Source organism: Muntiacus reevesi, chromosome 4 (genome assembly GCF_963930625.1).
Source record: "Muntiacus reevesi chromosome 4, mMunRee1.1, whole genome shotgun sequence".
Taxonomy (NCBI): domain Eukaryota; kingdom Metazoa; phylum Chordata; class Mammalia; order Artiodactyla; family Cervidae; genus Muntiacus; species Muntiacus reevesi.
Genome location: NC_089252.1, coordinates 35,688,400 through 35,711,493, shown reverse-complemented (window position 1 = coordinate 35,711,493; position 23,094 = coordinate 35,688,400). Strand labels below are relative to the sequence as shown.

Here is a 23,094-nt window from a genome sequence, read left to right as displayed (position 1 = left end):
TTGAAAATCTAAAAAAAGGACTACCCCCAACTACTAGGTATTTAACTTTCCATTATATTCCATTTGAGTCGGCATGATCTTTATTTCAAAATAGCATTTTTATTATATAAAAATGTAAAAATCCAGCAAAATCAGAAATACCGGATATATTTTCCTGGGCTTTCACATTTGTTGATTTTTATTTGCAATCTCTTTTTTCAATACAATTTACAACTTCATCCCCATTTGCAGTCTGATTATACAAGTGCTAAGTGGCAGGAAGGTCTAGAATAAATACACCCAAAAAAAGAGGCAAAGCTGTGAATCAAAGTTGCATGCAACAGGTCTATGGTGGGGAGGGGGTAATGTCTAGGAAACAATATAGAGTAAGACAAAGTAATTGGAAAGTTTTAGCTCAAGTTCTTTCAGTCATCTTTGTCTTTTGCTCCATGCTTAAGGATTCGAGTGAACTCGATGTAATTGAAATTGCCCTTTTTGTCAATAGGTGCTTCTCTGTATAGCTCGTCCACTTCCTCATCTGTAAACCGGTCTCCCATTGTGGTCAGCAGTTCTCTCAGGTAATCCTCCTGAATGGTGCCTGGAAGGCAGCAGAGAAAAGGGAGTTGTGAACAATGCCCAGCATTCTAATGATCTGGTTCTCACACTGGTCAATCTTACAAGATATTTCATAACATACACATTTACATGAACAAAAATAAAGCAATATGTAACCATATCATTATGTTTTCCTATTGCCTTTAGAGTTCTTTATTAATATTAAATCATTTTAAAAGCTCAGTTAGTAGCTCATATGCTTAAAAAATTAATTTGAAGCAAGTATTTTCCAGAGGAGGGAAAAAACCCTTGTATTTTATACACACACACACACACACACATATGACAGATATAGGATAGAAGGGCAATATGTTTCTAAGACCAAATGAAGGATGGTGCAGTTTTAAAAGGTTGAGATGGGGAGGCAGGAAGGAGGATGCAAGGTGTATCTGAGGAGAAGTGAGTGGCTGAGCAGAGGATTAACGCAGAAGCAAAGGGGAAAATTAAAGGAGTAAGAAAATGGAACAATCAGGCTTTTTTCAGTTTTAAATAATAAGGGGGAAAAAAACCTGAGGTTTTAATCGTTCAAGTTAGTGAACCACATATTTTGGTGAGATTTAAAGTCTCCTGAAGATGTAGTTTTCAGTGTCTAAGAAATGCTATTTAACAGCCAATTCTTCTGGCTTTCCTGGATGCTCAGAACCAAACTCAAAGGCTAACGCCACACGCTGTAGCTGTATGCCCTCCACACCTGTGTTCTGGCCCTTCTCAGTCCACTGTCCTACTGTAAGTGATGGTTCCCTTTATTCATTTAAAAAAATTTATTTTACTAATCTTTCTCATTTCCTAAAAACCATTTTACACAGTCTGGAATGAGGCCGGGCCTAACAAAGAGTGCTCACCAGTCGCTTCTTCATCAAAGCAAGCAAAAGCATTTCTGATGACATCTTCTGGGTCTGTGCCATTCAGCTTCTCCCCAAACATGGTGAGGAACATGGTGAAGTTGATGGGCCCTGGAGCCTCGTTCATCATGGCTTCCAGGTACGCGTCAGTTGGGTTCTTCCCTGTAAAATTTGACATTTTTCCCATTTAAGGACAAAGAACTCATTTCAATAAATAACTATTCTGTTACTGTTATGTTCCACAATGTATTTTTTTTAAAGTTACACCACCATTACATAAAACTAGTCTTTCAGTTAATTTTTCAGTTAACTTACATTGCTGTTGCTGTTTGTTGTTTAGTCACTAAGTCTTGTCCAACTCTTTTTCGACCCAGTGGACTGCAGCTTGCCAGGTTCCTCTGTCTGTGGGATTCTCCAGGCAAAATACTGGAGTGGATTGCCATTTCCTTCTCTAGGGGATCTTCCCGAACCAGAGATCGAACCTGTATCTCCTGCACTGGCAGGGTAATTCTTTATCACTGAGCCACCAGGGTAGCCCATAACATAAAAAATCTTAGATACACCATTTAAAAAATGCATTCTGGGCTTAGATTGTCCATTCACTGATACTTTCTGCAACTTTTCCTTCACTGTGGTTTAGTTGCTAAGTCATGTCTGACTCTTGTGACCCCATGGACTGTAGCCCACCAGGCTCCTCTGTTCATGGGATTCTCCAGGCAAGAATGCTGGAGTGGGTTGCCATTTCCTTCTCCTTCACTATTTTTCATTCAAAATGAAACAAAACAAACACATGAACTATGAAACAGGCAATGCCACATTAGCACATTCTGAATGTTGATAACATTAAAGACCCATCAGGACATTTCAATATTGGTTATTTAAAAAAATCTATTCACATTTCTAACTGTGGTACACATAGCCATAATTGGTATGCTTCAAACAATTTATTTATAAGTTAGTCATTTAAGCTAAAACCATTAGATTGGTTTAGAACTGGGAGCTCATTTTAAACAGTGTTACATTACATTTTTTTTTGGTTGTCAGACACATCCCCAGATGCCATTACTGGTGTTGAAATGCAGTCTTGTTTAGCATTGTTCATGACGGGAAATCTTAACCTCAGTTCCAACCGTGAACACGTCTCCCTGTTCCGGTACAGTGGGAGGGAACTCCCCTGACCTTCCGCTGGAAGTTGGAAGAAATTCCCCTGGAATGGCCTCATTTGGTGGGAGTTAACAAAGAGCTTCCCCGGTCTCAGCGCTTGTGAGGTCCACATGGTGTGGGAAAAGTAGCCCTGAAGGAAGCGTCTGGAGCAGTGGGTTTGAACCCCAGTTCTGCCCCTGACTGCGTGCCCAGGAGGAAGGTGGCACCTGTTCAGGATTTACTTTCTGTCTGTAAAACGACTTGACTAGTTAAACTCCAGAAGATTTCCCTTCCAGCATTAAGTTTGTACGATTTTCCATGAAAAGAACATATACATCAGTAAGTCTCTGTTACACCCAACTAAGCTCTAATGCTATCCATGCTAGAATCAAGGTTCATATGTAAGTTTTACTCCTGGGAATCTGAGTGGAATTTAAGAGCCAGGTTGACATCCATCTTATTGCATTGCAGTCGTCATTCAGTACACCTATTCAACATACCAATACAAAATCAGCCCAAAATTAATCTCAAAATTCTTTAAATAAGTGAAAGTGGTTTAAAAAAAAACAAAACCACTACTTTTCTACCTTCAGGCCTAACCCAATTCTCTTGCAGCAATTTTTGGGGGATAAAAAGTGTAACCCAAAGGTGTGAAGAGTACATGGGTACAAAGAAGACACAGGGATTTAAAATGAACTGGCTTAGGCTAGACACCTATGGACCCATTCAAGGAGTCTAATATAATTTGATTTAAAAGGTATGGGGTTCCCCAAATGGAAGTCCTCAAAGTCAGCCTCTTATTGTACCACAACTCTTTCACCCAACAAAAGCTAACTGAACATCTACTAGGAGGGAACAGGCTGAGTGTTCAACCTCTGTAATACAACTAAGACCCATAATTTTCCTTGGTGGGCTTCTTCGATAGTGATCTGAAATACAGTTAATGATTCAGAGTGTGGAAAACACTGGGATCCACCCCACCTGCAAGTCAACAAGTCAGATCCTATCTTTACTCTTGAAACAGAACTTGCCCTCCACCATGTCCTCTGCCTGCCTTTTGTCTGTGGAATAAATTTAGTCAGAGAATATATTTAATCAGAGAAATGAGAAATTCAGAAGCAAAGGAAAACAGTCGAAGGAGACCAAATAATAATAATGTAGTCATCAAGCACAATCAAGAACTTTCAGTTCTTTCTCAGGGGCTATAGATAATATTCTGAGTCACATTGTGGGAGCCGTCTTATAGATACTAAAACACCAGGGTGAAGAAGTTAACCAGACTATGACCAGACACCACCCACAACTTAAGTTGCCACAATTCTGAGAACTGGCCTCAAAGAAACAGAATCAAATTAATCCCAGAACTAAAGAGTAACTGTACTTAAAACGACCAAGATGACTCTGGTCAGACCATCAATGACCAATTTGAAGATGACTGTCAGGGCTGACTGTGCTGTTTCTACATGTAGCCCTCTCCTTCTGTCTATAAAAGCTCTTGCCCCACTGATGGCCAGTGGAGGGGTGGGGAGTTCACCTTTGGACAGATGTTTGCCCTCCCTTCCCAGCTGGTGGCGTCTGAAATAAAGCAAACTTTCCTTCCCACCAACCTGGCCTGTTTATTGGCTTCTGTTGGCCTCTGGGCGTAGAAGCCGGACCCCGTTCGGTAACACTCTCACTCTAAGAGGAATGTTTCAAAATGTTAACAACCACTGAATCTGCGTAAAGGATGGAAGTGTGTTCATTATACTGTTCCTCCAACTTTATATTAGCTTAAAAATTTTCAAGGGAAGGGCCATATGTATACTTATGGCTGATTCACATTGTTGTAAGGCAAAAACCAACACAACACTGTAAGCAATTATATTCCAATTAAAAACAAATTTTAAAATATTTTCAAAACAATGTTAGGAGAATAAAAGTAAAAGTAAAATAGGGGAATGAGATCATGTGGTTACTAAAAGGAAAAGAAGTAACACTCTTCCTCCCGTTGTCCCTGGCCCTGGAACAGCCGTTTCTGGCTCTCGGTCCAACTTAGATACGCCCGTGTACAGACCCTAACTGCGGGCCATGCTTGACTTGCGTCCCCTGCCCTCAGGCTTGACACTCCTTTCTACCAACCATGAAATCAGTGCCAACTCAGGCATGGCAAGGAGGACTTTCCCTTCCTTTCTTAAGATCAAAACAACAAAATCACAAAAAGAAGAATAAACTCACACCCACGTAACCAAAATGACAGAGGTTAGTTTCTGTTTGCTTTAAATCTTGTCTCTTTAAATGAAATATTGCCATTTGCAGCACCATGGATGGACCTACAGATTATCATACTAAGGGAAGTAAGTAAGGTGCAGAGAAAGACCAAGTATCACAAATCACTTATATACGAAATCTTAAAAAAAAAAATAATACAAGTGAACTTCAACAAAACAGAAACAGACTCACAAACATGGGAAACAACTTATGGTAACCAAACGGGAAGTGGGGGAAGGGATAAATCAGGGATTTGGGATTAATAGATACACATCACTACATATAAAACAGATAAGTAACAAGATTTACTGTTCAGCATGGGAATGTTATTCAGTATCTTATAATAATCTATGATGGAAAAGAATCTGAAGCTGTATTCCTGAAACATAATATTATAAATCAACTATAGTTAAATAATGTGTGTGTGTGTGTGTGTGTGTGTGTGTATGTATGCTCAGTCGTGTCCAACTCTTTGTGACCCCATGGACTGTAGCCTGCCAGGCTTCTCTGCCCATGGAATCTTCCAGGCAAGAATATTGGAGTGGGTTGCCATTTCCTACTCTAGGGGATCTTCCCAACCCAGGGATTCAGCACGTGTCTCTTGAGAGTCTCCTGCATTGGCGAGTGGATTGGGTCACTGGGAAAGCCCAAATAATGTATAAAAATCCATAAATCCCCTACCTTTACATTTTCATTTCTGTAATTATAAAAAAGTTAAAGTGTGAAAGTCCCCTTCCTTGTGTTCCCCACCCCCCTTTTTTTAGGAGACCTGGCCTTCCTCCCTGAGATGATCATGATCACTTCTTACTGTCACCTCTGTTCTTATAACCTGTTCTCAACCTCTACCACTTGCTGTTGCTGCCAAGTCGCATCAGTTATGTCTGACTCTATGTTCATTCCAGGTTGAGGATCACCACATCCCTTCTGTTGGTCCTTGCTTTCCTGTTCTAGTGGCTACCCTGTCTTTCCCCTCTTCTTTTTCCTAGGTTCATTCTTACCTAGTGAGCAAGACTGGAAAAGCTAGCTCTGTAAGCTTGTATTTGAAACTAAGTCTGCAGCGCTGTTTTGTTTTTGCATCTTTGTTTCAATTTCAGTGTAGACTTGGGAAGGCAAGGGGTCTCTTAGGGTATGAAAGAAAATAAGGAAACAAAACACAATTAACACTTGGAGACATATGCTTGCCTCAAATATAAAAGTGGTACCTAGCATATTAAAAATTTGAGGAAGTTATAGAATTTGTCAAAATTGTTTTGATCATAAGAGACTATTGTGTGCTGGCTGACATATGAACTCTGGATCTGGATTATCTGAATTTGAATCCTAGCTTTAACACATTTCAGTTGTGTGCCCAGAGAACTTACTGAACTTCTCTGTACCTGGTTTTTCCTTATCAGTGAAAAGGTATTATAATAATAGTACCTACTTTGTAGACTGTTGTCAGGAAAAAAGTTAATATGTATAAAGCAATTTTTAGTACCACCTGGCAAAGAAGCAATAAGTGTTAGATAGCAATACTTTTTGGCCAGTGTTTTGATGCTCTGTTATCTATCACACTAAAATGAGTTGGTGATGGACAGGGAGGCCTGGCGTGCTGCGATTCATGGGGTCGCAGAGTCGGACACGACTGAGTGACTGAACTGAACTGAACTGATATAAGGAAAATAGATTTTAAAATTCAAGATAACATTATTCATACTAGCTCCAAACTGGACACAATGCAAATTTGATTTGTTAATGAACAGATAAGCAAAATATGGTGTATCTTTTAAAAATTTATTTATTTTATTAAAAAAGATTTTTTTCGGCTGGTCTGGGTCTTCTTTGCTGCTTGCAGGCTTTTTCTAGTAGCAAGCAGGGGCTACTCTCTAGTTGTAGTGCTCAGGCTTTCATTGCGGTGGTTTCTCTTGTTGCTTAGCACGGGCTCTAGAATGCACAGGCTTCAGTTGCAGCGTGCAGGCTTGGTAGTGTGGCTCAGGCTCTAGAGCACAGGCTCAGGGGCTGTGGTGCACGGGCTTAGTTGCTCCATGGTATGTGGAATCTCCCCAGACCACTCATCAAACATGTGTCTCCTGCATTGGCAGGTGGATTCTTAACCATTGGACCACCAGGGAAGCCCAACGTGGTGGATCTTTTAACACAGTACTTCTCAGCATAAAAAATAGTAAGCTGCCCAATCATGCCACAACATAGCTGAATCTCAAAAACATCTGGCTAGGTTTAAAAAAACAGACCCAAAAGACTGCTACTGCTGCTGCTGCTGCTGCCAAGTTGCTTCAGTCCGACTGTGCGACCCCTTAGATGACAGCCCACCAGGCTCCGCCATCCCTGGGATTCTCCAGGCAAGAACACTGGAGTGGGTTGCCATTTCCTTCTCCAATGCATGAAAGTGAAAAGTGAAAGTGAAGTCACTCAGTCGTGTCTGACTCCTAGTGACCCCATGGACTGCAGCCCACCAGGCTCCTCCATCCATGAGATTTTCCAGGCAAGAGTACTGGAGTGGGGTGCCATCGCCTTCTCCGTTTACTACTTAGTACACTGTATTGTTAGCCACTTTTGTTTAAGATTCTGGTATTTTGCCACCTAGCCACTCCCCAGTTTTTCACCTAGTGGACTTATCATATTTAGCTACAGGAATGGAACCTGCCTAGTCACAGAGGCTGCCAGGCCCGCACCCCTGCAGGCGTATCCTCTTGTGACTGGCCCCGCCTCAGGAGGGAATCTCCCACTCAACATTCTCTCAACAGGCCTCTGAGATGAATAATTGCATATCACACAAAAATTAATTCATAAAACGCTGATTTATGCTTATGTTGGATGAGGCAGGCATATTAAGAACATAAAAGTCTACCTAGAGAAGCAAGCATGTCATGCAAGTCTTCCTTGTCGATGAACCCGTCCCTGTTCTGGTCGATCATGTTGAAGGCCTCCTTGAACTCCTGAATCTGGGACTGGTCAAACATGGCGAACACGTTGGAGGTCGCGCGCTGGGGGCGCTTCTTGGTCTTGGTCTTTGCCTTTTTGCTCGACATGGTGGTGGCTTAACTCTAGAATTAAAAAGAAAAGAACATAAAGCAAAACCGAAGGCATAAAGCACAAAGTAAAGGAAAGGACTCATGACACCTAAAGTTAGTGAGTAAAAATATCTCAGTGTAGAATGATTATTTGGGTTATATTATATACATAGCTTTATTTCCAATGTCACAAAAAACATCTACAAAAAAGGAAGTTTTGAAGAAATAGGGAAGTACTGATGCAGCTTTCCCCCAAGTTTCATGAAACTCATTTTTATTAAACATGAATGAGACCTGAAGCATGCAGCAACAGCTCACACTTACCCAGTGCTACTGTGTGCCGAACACTGCTGTGAAGACAGGGGGCTCCGCTGAAGACTCCAGAGTGGACATCTCAGCTCACAAGGACCGTCCCATTTAACCCTCACAACAATCCTATGCAGCAGGTATACCTTTTAACTCCATTTTACCACCAACATTACATAACCTCTCTGAGCCTTGGTTTGTTTCAAAATACGGTTTGAAAATTTAGAGAAGCTCACTAAATTCTGTTTTAGAGCAAAACACAATAACTACTCTAACAGAAGTGAGAATTAAATGAGATATATGCAAAGAGACTAGTACAGTCACTATAAGTAAATGTTCAAAAGGCTCTCATTGAAAAAAAAAATCAAAACATATCTTTAATCTTGTATCCCTTCTAGCTACATCTTCATTTCCCATTTCCCCAGACAAAACTTTTAGAATAGTAGTCTAATTCTCAAATCTCTCCATTTTCTCATCTTCCCAAACACTCCTCAATTCTTTGTAATATAGTTTTAGTGGTAGCCTGTAATACTTTACCACCAATAATTTATATGTCAAATAGAATACACTTCTCATTCCTTTTTTTTTTTTTGGCCACATCATGTAGCTTGTGGGATCTTAGTTCCCCAAACAGGGATCAAACTTGGGTCCCTGGCAGTGAGAGTGCAGAGTCCTAACCACTGGACTGCCAGGGAATTTTCTTATTCCATTTTTATTTGCAGTTTCAATTGATGTAAATAAACACAACACAAATAGACTATTGGCTTTGGAATTAGAAAAGTGCTGAGTTTGAATCTCAGCTTTACCATTACTAGCTACCACGGACACCAGGAAAAAAAAATTGTTTTTTAAATACTTGTTTGCACAGAGTCTAAGCCACTGGACCACCAGGGAAGGCCTCAGAAAAAATTTTTGATCCAATGTTTTATTCAGCGTTCACAATGGCCCTGAGAGAGAGGTACTCCCTCATTAGGTTAAAAAAAAAAAAAATTAATGGCCCTTGTAAAGATTTTAATTTTGCCCCAAAAAGATGTCTGGCCTTGGTCCTCAGCTCCTGGGAGGTAATCTCTAAGTCCTTAGGATGTCCTGCCAGGTTTATCTGGAGTCTTGGGGTCAGGTGTTATCATTCTGGCCTCTAGACAAACTTCTGAAACTGAAATCGGCCTAGGAGCAGAGGACAGTATCTAGGGGACAGGTTCCCAGCAAAAGCTACAGCTAGCAAGCAAGAGTAGACAATACTCTGGCAGGTAATAGTCCATGCACACTGTCCCATCTTACCAGCAATCAATACTGCCCGTGGAGACCACTGGGAGCTGAGCATTTGGAATTCTGGGCTCTGCACATCTCTTCCCTTGATTGATTTTAGTCTGATTCCTTTTGCTGTAATAAACCAGAACTAAGGGTGTCACAGTTCTCAGTGAGTCCTAGAGGCTTACTGAATCTGAAGAGTTGGTCGTCTTGGGGAACCAAAACTGCAATTTGGTGTCAGAGATGACGGGGGCCTTGGGGACTGTTCTCTAGCTCTGAAGTCGCAGAGTGCAAAAGCAGATGACTGGTGGGGGCAGTGGCTGAGCAGAGGAACTCTGGACCTGGGTCTCTAGGCCTTCCAGACTTGGACTTTAAATCCATATTGTTTTAGTCCATTTGCAGTTTTGAAGCACATCAGCTTTACAGTCCTTACTCTTGACATTCCAACTCCTTCCCCTCCCTGCACACTTGGCCTGAAACAATGTTAAATTCTTCCCCTTCCTGTAATTTGGCTTGTATGTGACCTCAGTTATACTGAAGGTCAAGTTGGACACAGAATGTGATCCACTAGCAAGGCACTTGACTCTGCTTTAATTCTTCCTCACATTCCAAAACTGTGGGATTAAAATTCTTTCTCATGCTAAAAATTCTATGACTCTTATTTCTTTAAGATTCAAAAGATATAAAAGGCAGTAGATCTGAAGGCAAGAATTAGTGCTCTCCCTCAGTATCAACAAATTGTGTTTGTAATAGTCATTTAGAAAAATCTCCCAGAGAAAAATCTTTATGAAAAAAAAGATCAGACAATTGTTTCATGCTAACCCTACAGCTAACCCAAAAATATATTTAAACATCTTTGAAGCTTAGTTGGAATTGTACAAGAAGCTGATGCTGAGAAGGGAGAGGTAACCCAGTAAGGCTAAAAAAGCCATTATATAGTGAGCAAGTCTGAGCCCCCAGTCAAAACCCGTTACAGAGCAGATATGGCTCAATGTAGTAATACCATGGTTATTTTAAAAAGAAAAAAGTTACTTTTTTTCTCTGTAGTTCTTTTAAAACTGGGCTTCCCTAATAGGTCAGCTTGTAAAGAATCCACCTGCGAAGCAGGGGACCCCGGTTTGATTCCTGGGTTGGTAGGATCTGCTGGAGAAGGGATAGGCTGGCCACTCCAGTACTCTTGAGCTTCCCTTGTGGTTCAGAAGGTAAAGAATTTTCCAGCAATGCAGGAGACCTGGATTCGATCCCTGGGTTGGGAAGATCCCCTGGAGAAGGGAAAGGCTACTCATCCCAGTATTCTGGCCTGGAGAAATCCATGGACTGTAAAGTCCATGGGGTTGCAAAGAGTTGGACATGACCAAGCAACTTTCACTTCATTTAAAACTAGTGTACATTTATATTTGTATATGGTACCCATAAAAGTACACATGTAAAATATCAAGGGATAATAAAACATCAGCTGAAAAGTAAGGCAAAGTTGTAGCAAAACAATCAATCTGAAATGAACTCTGGCCTCCAAAGAAACTTCCCTCCTCTTTCTCCTCAACTACTGAGATAAACATCTTGGCTTTCTCCACTTTCTCACTTCCCACTCACCACAATCTGGCTTTCTCTTCTCTACTGTAAGCACTTTCCATTTGGCAAATCCCGTCTAAGTCTTCTTGGACCCTTCTGCTGTATTTGACACCATTTTATCCTTCTTCTCTTCAGGCGTCAGCAACTCTTGGCGTTGGTGAACTGTAATAGCAGAAATGAACTGTCCCAAAAGGAACAGGAGCCCCAGGTTCCCATCCTTGAAGACCTCACACTCTTAGGAGGGAGAATCCTGAACATCAGCTTGGGGTGCCTGGTTGAAGTAAGATGCTGGTCTGACTTGGTGTCTCAGGCCTCCTCTCAGTTTTATTTCTATGCCTGGTCTTCCTCCAGTTTCTTGTTAGCCTCCTCTTTCCTCCATTCACTTAAATATTCAAGTTCCCCAGCATTCTCACGGTCCACAGCTCATTAAATTAACTCTGCGTTGCCTGGATGATCTCATCGGCTCTGTTCTGACACCTGTGACTCCCACGGCTGCATTCCCAGGGCGGACCCTTCCCTTGGGCTGTGGACTCAAAGAGCCATTTGTGCTGGTGTGAGGCACTCATTTTAAGTCCCACAGACCCTCGGAATCAATGTGTTATAAACTGAATTATCTTCCCCTCATAACCTTTCTCAACTTTCTTTCCTGTCAGTTGATGGCACTATTGCTTACTCCCTCGCCAAGCCAGACAACCATGAGTCATCCCTGACTTGTCCGTCTCCCCGAGAAATCAGGCCCAGCCTCTTAAATATATATCAGATTTGCTCATCTTCCTCTTGCCACCACCCTACTCTGGGCCTTCATCACCCCTGTGTAGAATATGTCTATGGCCAACACACCAACCTCCTTGCCTCTTGGTGGCCTGTCAACTGCTCTTTATCTTCCAGCCAGAGGTGTGTAAGACATGAAATGACCACATCATTCCCTTCTGAGAACTCTTCGGCCCTCCACCTAGGCCTACAGGACAAAGTACAAATTCTTAAGCACACACACTTTCCCCTGCTCTAGGATGACCTTTCTCTAGCCACTCTGCTTTCTACTTTTCCTTCAGCAATACCAAATGTCTAGAATGTGCACCATGCAGTTTCTCAACTCATATACTTGTTTTTGTTATTTTTCTAGTCCCAAATGCCTTAGCACCAGAGAGAATTAAAGGTCTCCTCAACTTATGGCTACTCCCATTTGCTGAGTGACCAATGTGCTAGGCACATGAGTGAATTAAATTTCACATGCCCGCTTTATACATGAAGGAACTGAATAGCAAAGATGTCAAACAACTTGCCCAAGGTTACGTGGTGGCAGACCCAGAATTCAGCCCCATTTGTTCAAGGTGATTTACCTGTATATTCTTCATGCAATTCTTCTAGTTTTTATTTTTGGCCACAGAGCACAGGCTGTGGGATCTTAGTTGCCCTACCAGGGATTGAACCTGTACTTCCACTGCAGGGAGGCATAACCACTGGACTGCCAGGGAAGTCCCTCTAGTTATTACTTTTAATCACAAAATATTTCTTAAACTTTCAATACTCACCAATATAATCCAACACTTCTGAACAGCTACTTTCCTCTAAACATAATTCCCAGTGAAACTGAGTTTTCAAATTCCAACTCTTCTGGGGAATTTATTTGCACAGATTAGAAGTACACAGCTGAATGGGAAGGGAATAAAATACGAATGGCATCCCCTGCAGCTGCGCAGTGTTGCAGCCCTGGTTTGGGTTCATCAAATGGCAGTATTTCCTACCAGTACCTGTCCTGGTTTGACATGACAGGTAAAGGCTTGACATCTTTACCTGCAATTGTCAAATTACTACTTGACCTATAAATATCAAATGGGTAAAACCCACCAAACTCCATCCTTAATTACAAAAAATATCCATTTAGAACATAGCATATAAGGTAGTGAATAAGTCTTAACAGCAATAAAACAAGTCTCACTTCCTCTTCAAAATTTTTATTGTATTATTTTTGTAAATTTCTGACAGAGTGAACTAAAGGTTATATGTAGTATTCAGAGGTTAAAGAAGGGCAGGGATATAGGAATACTGGTGGTACAGGTGGTTATGGTGTCTATTTAGATCACAGTCTAAATATCTGCAAAATCACCTGCAATACTGCTGTGCAAATCAAAACATGGGCACTGTGATCATTACCAGGCAGCAACTGCCTGAGAACTTCATCCAGCCTCTGTGGCTTTATTGGGAGCCTGGGAGAGGTGCTCACGGCGCAATCTGTCAGCTTCCTAAGAAGCATCTCAGACAGCAACGTGATGCTACCATATGGCAGGTAGATACAGCTCTCACAGCAGTTAGCCTCTGGTTTCCACCTTGGCTGCACATCAGAATCACCTTGTAAAGTTTTAAAAAGTGATGTCTAGGTTCTGGTCTGGTACAAACTGAAACTGAATGTCTGTAGGTGAAGCCTATGAATTGGTCTTTTTAAAATGTACCAGGTGATTCCAACGTAGAGTGAAGGTTGAGAATCACTGAGTTAACCACTTAGAAGGCACTGACTGTGGTTCTGAGTTTCTGCCTGACACTTTGTAATAACAGACTAACAACAGAAAAACAAACAAGTTTATTAAGGTATATATCTCATATTTACCTGAGAGATACCCAGGGAAAATGCAACTCTCAGAGGTAGCTTAGAACTCTGACTTCAATATCATCTTCGCTAAAGTCAGAACAAAGGTGTGTGTGAAGGGGAGAGGCTAGGGATGAAGGTGAAAAGCACAGTGTAAACAAGGGCAAGTTTTCCCTTGCAGATTTCAGTCCCAGCCTTCCCCTCTAAGAGTCTAAAGTTGTCTCTTTAACATCCTTTGTCCTTCCTGGTAGAGAGCGAAATAAGACCTTTGTAAATTTGTGTCCTGCTTTAGGCAAACTTCCTGAAGCCAATGCTTAGTCCTTCGGTCAGGTCCTTTGCAACCCCAAGAACTGTAGCACACCAGGGATTCTCCAGGCAAGAATACTGGAGTGGGCTGCCATTTTCTTCTCCAGGGGATCTTCCAGACCTAGGGATCAAACCTGCTTCTCCTGAGTCTCTTGCACTGGCAGGTGGGTTCCTTACCGCTGAGCCACCTGGGAAGCCCTTCAGGCAAACTGAGGGAGGGCAAAGAGATTTTCTTGTGTCTGCCTCTTTTCAGTTGCCTTCAGCTCCAGGTAATTTTTAGGCCAAAGTGGCATATTCTGTGGTGGCATATTCTGCCACCCTTCAAACACAATGGAACATTGTGAAAATAAAGGGGTGTGACCTTGTAATAATAGATGTTGTGGGTTCTGCCATGATCTCGCTCAGACTGCTCTACGTGGGGGAAGCCAGCATCAGTTCATGAGGGCACTACGCGACCCCACTGAGAGGTCCATGTGGCAGGGAACTGGGGCCGCCTGCCAACTGCCAGCATCGACCTGCCAGCCAGGTGAGTCCACCATCTTGGAGGTGGATCCTCCTTCAAACCACTGCAAACCCAGCTGACAGCTGGACTCCCAAGTTCAAGACAGCCAGAATCACCCTGCTAAGCTGCCCTGGAATTCCTGACCCTCAGAAGCTCTGTATTGTTTTCTTCAGGTGCTAAATTTGGGCGTAATCTTATATACCCATAGAAAACTAATCAAGCCATTGTGTTTCCTTGGCATCTACAATATTCAATAGGGCAATGCCTTTATTTCAGAAATATAGCCAAAGAATTTCTAAAACCATGAAGGGGCCACAGCTACGTTTGCACTGGATAGGGAATTTTCTATTCCTGGTTAGCAAACTTTAATTCCTTCTATTCAATTTCTCTCAAGTTCAGAGGGTTCTTCTCTTAAGTACAACAGAGTCACTCCTTCCTCAACATTCCCATCACCAACCTCTATCCTTTTCTTCAGGCTGATTACTATGCTGATTTCCTAGTTCTTTGCTTTTTAATTGGAGTTTTCTTCAGTTCGTCTTGAATAACTGATTTTCTCAAGTACTGGTTGAAAAATTGATAGCATAATGGTATCACTCAAAAATGAGGTAACTGGGGGAGGAAGGAGGAGTTGGTTTCAAGAGCAAAGGGATGAAAGAGAATTCAAGTTTTAGCCATGCTACAGCAGAGATGCCTGGGGACAGGATGTTTAGAAGGTTTCCTCTCAAGGCTGATTTGTGAGCAGAGGCACAGACAGAGTGAGGTCTGAGAGTGGATGAAAGCAAAAAAAGTAGAGTGGTTCTTGGGTTAAAACCTAAGGTCATTTCTGATTCAATTCTCATCTTTGCCAAGGTCTATCAGCATCTGCAGAAACATCTCATGAACTCCCATGGCCATTACTGTAGTCAAGACCAGTGTTCGTGCTAATTGGGAAGATCAAATGACTGCATATGTGAGCAAGTGTGAACAGCAATAATCAAGAGAATTGAGTATATAATCAACTTAAAATACTCTGCAAAATTAACCTGACATACTCAATGACATATTATTGTTTTTATGCTGGCTATTTAGGCAGATATATAATCAGTTCCATAAATTACTGTATCTGTTATTTTAGAGCCAAACTCAATTTTACAGTTTTTCTCTTAGCAGCGGTGAAGTTTTCCCCATGCTATACGCATTTTAACATTTATCACATACATTATAATGCTGTCATTGCTATATTATGGGTTTTATGATCAGCCCAACTGGTAGTAAACTTTCTATCGTTTCTACTCCCCTATCACTTTTTTATTGTGAAACAATAAAGTTAAATTTACATATGGTGAAATGTACAGATCTTAAAAATGATGTACACCTTGTAACCACCACCCCAAGTAACCAACCATCAAGTAACAAACATGACTCCAGAAAGTTCTCTCCAAATCAATCACTCACTCCCTAGGCTACCATTGCTCAGATTTCTATCACCACAAATAGTTCTGTCTTTGAATTTCTTATAGATGGAATTATACAGTGCATACTTTATGTGTCCAATTTCTTTCACTCAATGTTTTTGTTATGTATCTCGCTGCATTTATCAGTGGTTCTTTTCTTTACTCTTAATGCCCAGTCATATTCCATTGCCGTATCATTTACATGTCCATTTTTATGGCATTTAGCCTATCTACCAAGGATTGCCGGGTTAAGTAGAGTGTCTTACACATTGCCGGTGCTCAGTAAACACTAGTCAAGTGGACAAATACATATGCCTCCTCAAAATCACAGACAGAATTACATACACATACATCCTCTGTAAGGTAGGTCCTAGGTCTGACTCCCCAGTTATGGCTTTCTCCAAGGTCTATCCATAAACTCCACTGGACTCTGGGTAAGAGATCCTAAACAAAATGTACCAGTCACTCCTTGTTCCATACCTGGAACAAACAAAAGCAATAAAAGTGCTAAATATGTGCTAGGCACTGGTCTAAGCATTTCATATAAATTAACTTATGTAATCCTCAGAACCACTTTGACATAGGTGCTGTTCTTTTCCCCATTTCTCAAGATGAGAAAATTAGGGCAAAGAGAATACATAATTTGTCTGGAGCCATAGGGAGAAAAAAGTAGAACTTAGATGCAAAATCATGCTCAGGAAGTCTACCTCCAGCACTTACACCACTAGCTCCTAACATGCCCTGCAGCTGAAATTCTCTACCAAGAAAACGTGGAGAGCTGGCTGGAGGTAACAAGCACCACAGCTCAGGTGCAGAACAAAGGAAGATGCCAAAATCATCTCAAGAAATACATTGTCTTTGAACCTTGGGAGACTGACAACCAGCTTTCTTAGGGGCTCCCAGTCCTTTTATTTCTCCTAAGTCCAGCAGCCCTCACCTGGGGACCTGTCCTTCAGAAGCTGCAATTCATCTTGCCCAAACTCAGTCTAATTAAACCACAAACCAAGTCAATCATCACAGAAGCTGTATCATTCAACAGAGCCTGGACAAACAAGAAGCTGTGTACTTAACCATAAGCTCCAAGAGTCAGTCCATCTAATGCTCAGAGAAAATGGGTGGTCCAGGTGAACCCCTCAAGTACCCTTGGGCAAATTATCTCACCTCGCTGGATTTCACTCTTCTCCATTATAAGACTAAAGATAACCTATAAGGTTCTTTTTGAATTCTAAAGTGCTATGATTCTTCTCTCACTGAAGGAAAGTTACAAATCCATCTTTAACCATGGTTTCCAAACTAATCTTCTAAACACTCTTTTCTTCATCTCTCTCCCTTAGTGAAGAATCCAAAATGACTCCCTAAAGCCTCTTACATAATCTTTTATTTCTCGTCAAGTTTGCAAGACATCTGTGAAAAGATTCCCACAGATCTACCCATTCCCAGCTATTATCCATCACAGTTCTGTTCCGTTCAGGCTGGTCTCCCCATCGTCTCCTTTTCACACGACACAATTTCCACCTTTTGAGCTTTTGGTCTTGTTACCGCCTACCACAGATCCAGCCATAAATAGTAAGTTCTCCCTCCCAGGGCTAAGCCCAAGGTCTTCAATGAGGTCACGATTCTTTTTTTCAGGAAACTTTTCCTGATTTTTGCTGTTTGTCCTCTTCTTCATTGGTAGGAATAGAATATATCTTTGTAAGATGACAGATGCTGCGAAAGAGCCAAAACGGAAATCGTTCCATTCTGCCGGTGCCAACCCGGCACTCCCGGCAAGAACCAGATACTAGCTGGCCCCTTGTGTCCCCAAAGCACCCAGCCCTGTGTGTGGCACAGAGCCCCCTCACCCACCGACCCGGCCGCGGGGAGCTGGGGGGCGCCAAGGCACCAGGTGTGTGAAGCCGTCGGGTGACGCAGCGCCGGGGACCGGCCGCCTCCGCCAAAAGGGCGGCTCCCTAGCCCGTTTCCAAACGCCTGAGCCTCCCGACCCCTCGACGTCCAGGCTCGGGCCGGCAGCGGTCGAGGCCTCCTCCCTGACCCTCCCCGCCCCACCGACAGGTCCCACAGCCCCCGCCCAGCCTGCCCGCCGGCACCGGGGGCGGGGGCTAGGGTCGGGCGGCCGGAGGCGCAGGGCACCGGGCCGGCCCCAGGGGTGTCGCGCGCGGGGGCGAGCGTCACTCACCGCGGCCGGACACCAGCACCAAGAAGCCGGGCTGCCTGCGCAGGACCAGCGAGGGGACGGGCGCGACAGCTGCGGCGCCGGCACTTCCTGCCTCAGGAGGCGGACCGGAAGTCGCACCGGAAGGCGCGGCGGACCCAACTCCGGGAGGGGGGCTGCGCCGCAGTTCTCGCTCCCGTCGCGGCCGACTTCGCCTTGTCCGCCCCGGCGCGGGGCTGGAGCCGACCATCGCGGCCTGGGTTTTCGCTGTGACTCGCGGGCCGTGAGGTCCGGAGCGGGCACGGCGCGGCCGGGGCCCCGCGGCCCGCCCTCCGCTCCCGCCGTCGGTAGCAGGTCCCGCAGCCCTTCCGTATTCCTGGGCCGGCGCGAGCCCTAGGTTTGGGGGTCGCAGGGCGCCGCCCACCCAGGGTTGTCACTTGGCATATAAAAGTACACCTCGCCTGGTTACATTTGAGTTTCAGATAAAACGAGCAGTTTTTCAGGTTCCGTCCCACGTCACACTGGGGAAGGTTAAGTGGGCGGCGGCCGGCGGTGTCCGCCTGCAGGAAAGCCCTTTCTTTACAACTGCACGCCCAGACCGAGTTCTATCATCTCCTCTCCTGTCTTAATCCGCACGTTATCTATCAGGTGTACGCCCTGACCAGGACAGTTTCTCCTTTCAACCACGGGAAAGCTTTATGCAAGTTATTTCCTTTCCTTTGATTCACTACAGTACAAACTTACATACAACACACACAAGCGCACACGTTTCATACCATGCTCTTGGTCGAAACAAAGGACACCACCAACATGCATTACTCCAGTTTTGTCCTAGCCTTCATACTCTCTCAACCTCGGGATATTATGAAAGTCGCTCAGTCGTATCCGACTCTTTGTGATTCCATGGACTGTAGCCGGCCAGGCTCCTCTGTCCATGGGATTTCTCAGGCAAGAATACTGCAGTGGGTAGCCGTTCCCTTCTCCAGGGGATCTTTCTGACCCAGGAATCGAACCGGAGTCTTCTGCATTGCAAGCCGATTCTTTACAGTTGAACTACCAGGGAAGCTCTTGGAATATTATAGACGGATAAAACTATTTCTGGATAAAGGGAGATAAGAGGGCAACCCTTTGTGGAGCACTGTTGCCTCAACGTGTGCTGGATGCTACGGAGAACAATCGAGTTTTTTATATTCTAGCAAAGTGAGTAAGAAATCGAGGAATCTTTGATTAGAAATTCCCAGGTCGTAGGAACCTTGTCTTCAGCACTCTATACCAGTTGTTCTTAAAACAGTAGCACCAATAAGAAAAACCTGTGGGCTTCCTAAAAAAGCCCCACACACCCCACCCCCACCCCCTGCGCAGATTCAGGTCAAGGGTAGGGCAAGAATCTGTATTCCTAGTAATCACCCAGCATCCTCCCTGGAGTAGCACTGACCCCAGGTCCTTAATTGAATGCATTTTCTCTAGAGTCTGAAACCAATTGCTGAGAAGTCACATCTGGTTCTAAAATTTCTCTCGGCTGCAGTCTCCCCTTTGGTCCAATAATTAAATTTTTTCCCATTCATCATAACATTTTGGCTTCTGAGGTCTTTGTCACACAGCTCTTCTAGTGTGGGCTATTAACCATCCCATAAGTCCTCACCGTGGCCACTTTAATTAAGATCATAGCTGAGATACCCTGACTGTACTGTCTTTGATCTCCGTATCTGTTTCTAGAACTGTGCTTTCCAACACAATGGTCACTAACCATGTGTGGCTATTTAAATGTAAATTTAAAAATTCAGTTACTTGAGACACATTTTAACTGCCCAATAGTCACATGTGACCTAGTATCCTTATTGGAGAGGACAGAGCATTCCCATCATCACAGAAATTTCTACTGGCTAGCACTGTTCAAAAAAATAATCCTAGGGTATACTGTTTTCTCTAGATTCAAAAGAAAAACTTGAAAAATTTATTGTTTATTAATGAAAAGTTGAATAAGTATCCAGTGATTGGGAAATGGTTAATTATGGCATACCCTTATCAAAAATAATTGTTTATTGTGGTCATTAAAAACAATGGTTTAAAAATAGGTAATACACTTAAAACAAAAATGGTGGGTATGCCAAAATATGACCATTTAAGATACATTAGACTAAAAAACAAGTTGTGTATTTACGACAGCTATAAAATGTATGTAGATTAATATAGAAGTTATGATGCCTGTTATTTGAGCAGTCACACAGAAACCTAGGATAAAAAGATACAGGGACTTAGGAAAACTGACTATTGAAAGACGAGCTCCAGCAATACTTTTCAGGACAGCAAAGATAAAAACCAGGGTTGCAGGGAAATCAAGAACTTGTACACTTAACGAGGCCCTAGAAAGATACAAACAATTCTGACAAACTGGACCTACTTGGAAATCTAAAGTAAACTGTTTAAGGACATACTCTGTACCACACATTTTTATGTATATTCTCATTAAATACTAATAACAACTCTTCAATAAAATTCTAGTTTGAGATAATTTACTATCAAACCACTGTAGACTACTAACCTCAGCCTTTGAATCTCCAACTATGATTAACTCCTGTTACCTACCCTTTGCTGTTTTCAGAGGGAGCACTATCCATTTTTATTTTTCTAGGAATAATCCTACAACATGTGATCTAGGTTCTCTTTCTGTTAGACATCACTCCTTTGGTTTCGTTCACTTTTTCTCTAAAGAAATGCCCTGTGGTCCTGCCTTCCCTATAAGCCTCTCCCACTGCCAAACAGGTTCTGCTGGTAAAACAGAATAACCACAATCTGAATACCTACTGGATGCCAAACCATTTAGCTTTACTGTTTCTACTTTTACTACAAACATAGAGGGTACTGTCCCTGTTAAACAGGTGAGGAAACTGACACTTATGGTGACCTGCCCAAGGACACAAAGCTCATCAAATAAGAGACTGGCAGAATTGTTATTGGCAGAATTCACTCAGCCAAGTCTGACTCTAAAACCCATACTGCTCCTAATCACAAAAATGCTGCTTTATATATTCATAGATTATGTTCCTATTATGAACCAAGAGCATTACTTCCATTTTACAAATGAACAGAGATTGAGGGGGTCAGATAACTTTCTTAAGGTTATAAAGCCATGATGGAGCACGAACAATGTTAAAATGCAGCTGGACTGAACCCCAAACCTAGACAGTGTCCCCGTCTCCTGCTACATTGAATTCTGCACTCAAAACTCTACCTAACAGCTCTAGCAGAAGTGACTGACTTGCCAAATCTAGTGGTCTTCTTTAAACTCTGCCATATTCGATTGTTCTGTGGCTTAACACTATTGACTAACCTCCTCACTCTTCCAACTATTCACCTGGTTTCCATCACACTGTTTGTGGCTTTATCTATTGTCCAAGCCCCTTTCAACATCTATCTGATAAACTGCTGCTCTCAACCAGGCATAGAGGCTCTTCAATCAAGTCAGGTCAGGGCCCTGGAGTCGGAATGACAATGTCATCATAAGCAATTGGGTAAGGAGGCTGCTGCCCCCATTAGGCTGGTTTCACCAGAAATTTTGCAGTGGTTTGCTTTAAGTATGGCTTTTCATCATGGAGGCTGGTTTTTCTAACAAACGCACTCACTGTTGGAGTACACGCTTTAGCGTTTTACTGGCAATCATCTTAATTACGAAAAGCCTACTTTCCACGTAGAGAATGCTGTTACTGAATGAGGAGACATTTCATTCAGGGGAGACCATCCACTGTTTCTAATGGTGGCTGGTTCTTTGAGCAGTTATCTGAAATGGAAATGGAGACACTGCAAGAGATCATTTCAGTAGATGAGGCTACTTTTTTCCCTCCCAGTATGGGAACAGTGTTCTTTGTTCTTCACTGGAAATTTGTTAACAAAGCAGAAGTGATTTTTTTTTTCCAGTTGAAATGTAAATTTAGTTCAACAAACAAAATTTCAGCATCATGGCTATAGCCTGAAAAAAGTACTTTGCGTATTTAAACCATTGATGAAATTCAGGAACACTCTAAAGGCAAGAGTTAAGGCAGGTAGGTACTAAGAGCCTAATCTTAAAGGTGCAAGGAGCAGTCTCATCACTGGTCCTTCCAACCCTGTTCTATAAAGCTGGCCTCATGAGGTAAAAGAATCCAGCTCACCTATTCTGTTGAGTGTGAAGGTCATATGCCCTAAAGGCATTCAGTAATTGCATGTTCACTGAGGTAATAGTTTTGTCCAAGGATAGTCTTGTTATTAGTAGTATAAAATTATGAGTAAGTCCATTATTCATCTTCATAGCCTAATTGTCCATCCACTCTTCCCACCTAACTTTCCCCCAGTGTTTCAAGATCTTTCTTAAACTCACGAATCTTCAAGAGTCAGATTTTTGAAGCCCAAAGTAAATGAAACTGTCTACCATTTCCTGACTAACTCTGAAAACAGTCCTGCATTCCTGCAAACAGCAGAAGTTATTTTTAGGATTGAAATAATGATCTCACTTTCCCAGGCATGTAGCTTCAGCTGTTCTGACTGTGGGCAGGTCAGGAATGTCAAAGATTTGTCCATGAACTCATGTGAATCTCTGCATAAATAAACACGGTGTTTCAACAGGGACTGTGTGTTAAAAAGAAACTACATACAGAAAAAAAAAACCCTCTATTTTCAACACTTTGAAATGCAATACAGAAAAATCTGCCTTTTTGATAAAAGCATTCCATAGAACCTTTGGGGGCTAAAACAGTTTTAAAAATTAGGACAAAGTAAAATTGCACTCAGTGGCCTGGTCTAGTTTTAAATGACATGAAGGAATGTACAAAAAGCTTAGAACAGATTTGGAGGGATGCTGGCAGGTTCAATATTGAACTTTAGGATTTAAAGCTACCAAAGCTATCATATATGTATATATATGCAAATTCTATAGGAAATTTTTTAAAATGCAAAGTGCAGAAACTCCATAAAGGCAGTTAAAAACTGGATTATTTTTTAAAAGGAGGGGAAGACTGAATAAAGTAAATAGAACTGTTAGGAAACCTGGAAGGAGTAAGGGGTAAGTATAACAACCATATATATCACTTTCTAGGATTTGCCTTACTACCCTTCTTTAGATAATGCATCAAGACCAATAAAAGTCAATTTTGGTAAATAAAAAAGTTTTAAACAAGTAAG

At 42.4% G+C, this 23,094-nt stretch overlaps 1 protein-coding gene across 2 annotated transcripts; it reads right to left on the bottom strand.

Annotated features, from left to right (window-relative positions):
• Window positions 1-42: 42 nt before the first annotated feature.
• Window positions 43-18,092, bottom strand: LOC136166387 (myosin regulatory light chain 12B). Of its 2 annotated transcripts, XM_065932527.1 has the most exons (5): window positions 17,965-18,053; window positions 10,985-11,125; window positions 7,675-7,870; window positions 1,437-1,598; window positions 43-577 (listed from the first exon to the last, which is right to left on the bottom strand). In XM_065932527.1, the coding sequence occupies exons 3-5, from the start codon at window positions 7,853-7,855 to the stop codon at window positions 405-407; spliced, it is 516 nt and encodes a 171-aa protein (XP_065788599.1). In that variant the 5' UTR covers window positions 7,856-7,870; window positions 10,985-11,125; window positions 17,965-18,053; the 3' UTR covers window positions 43-404. The 2 variants fall into 2 exon arrangements, with proteins under 2 accessions (XP_065788599.1, XP_065788598.1); XM_065932526.1 differs by lacking the exon at window positions 10,985-11,125 and having other exon boundaries at window positions 46-577; window positions 17,965-18,092.
• Between the last annotated feature and the right edge of the window lie 5,002 nt (window positions 18,093-23,094).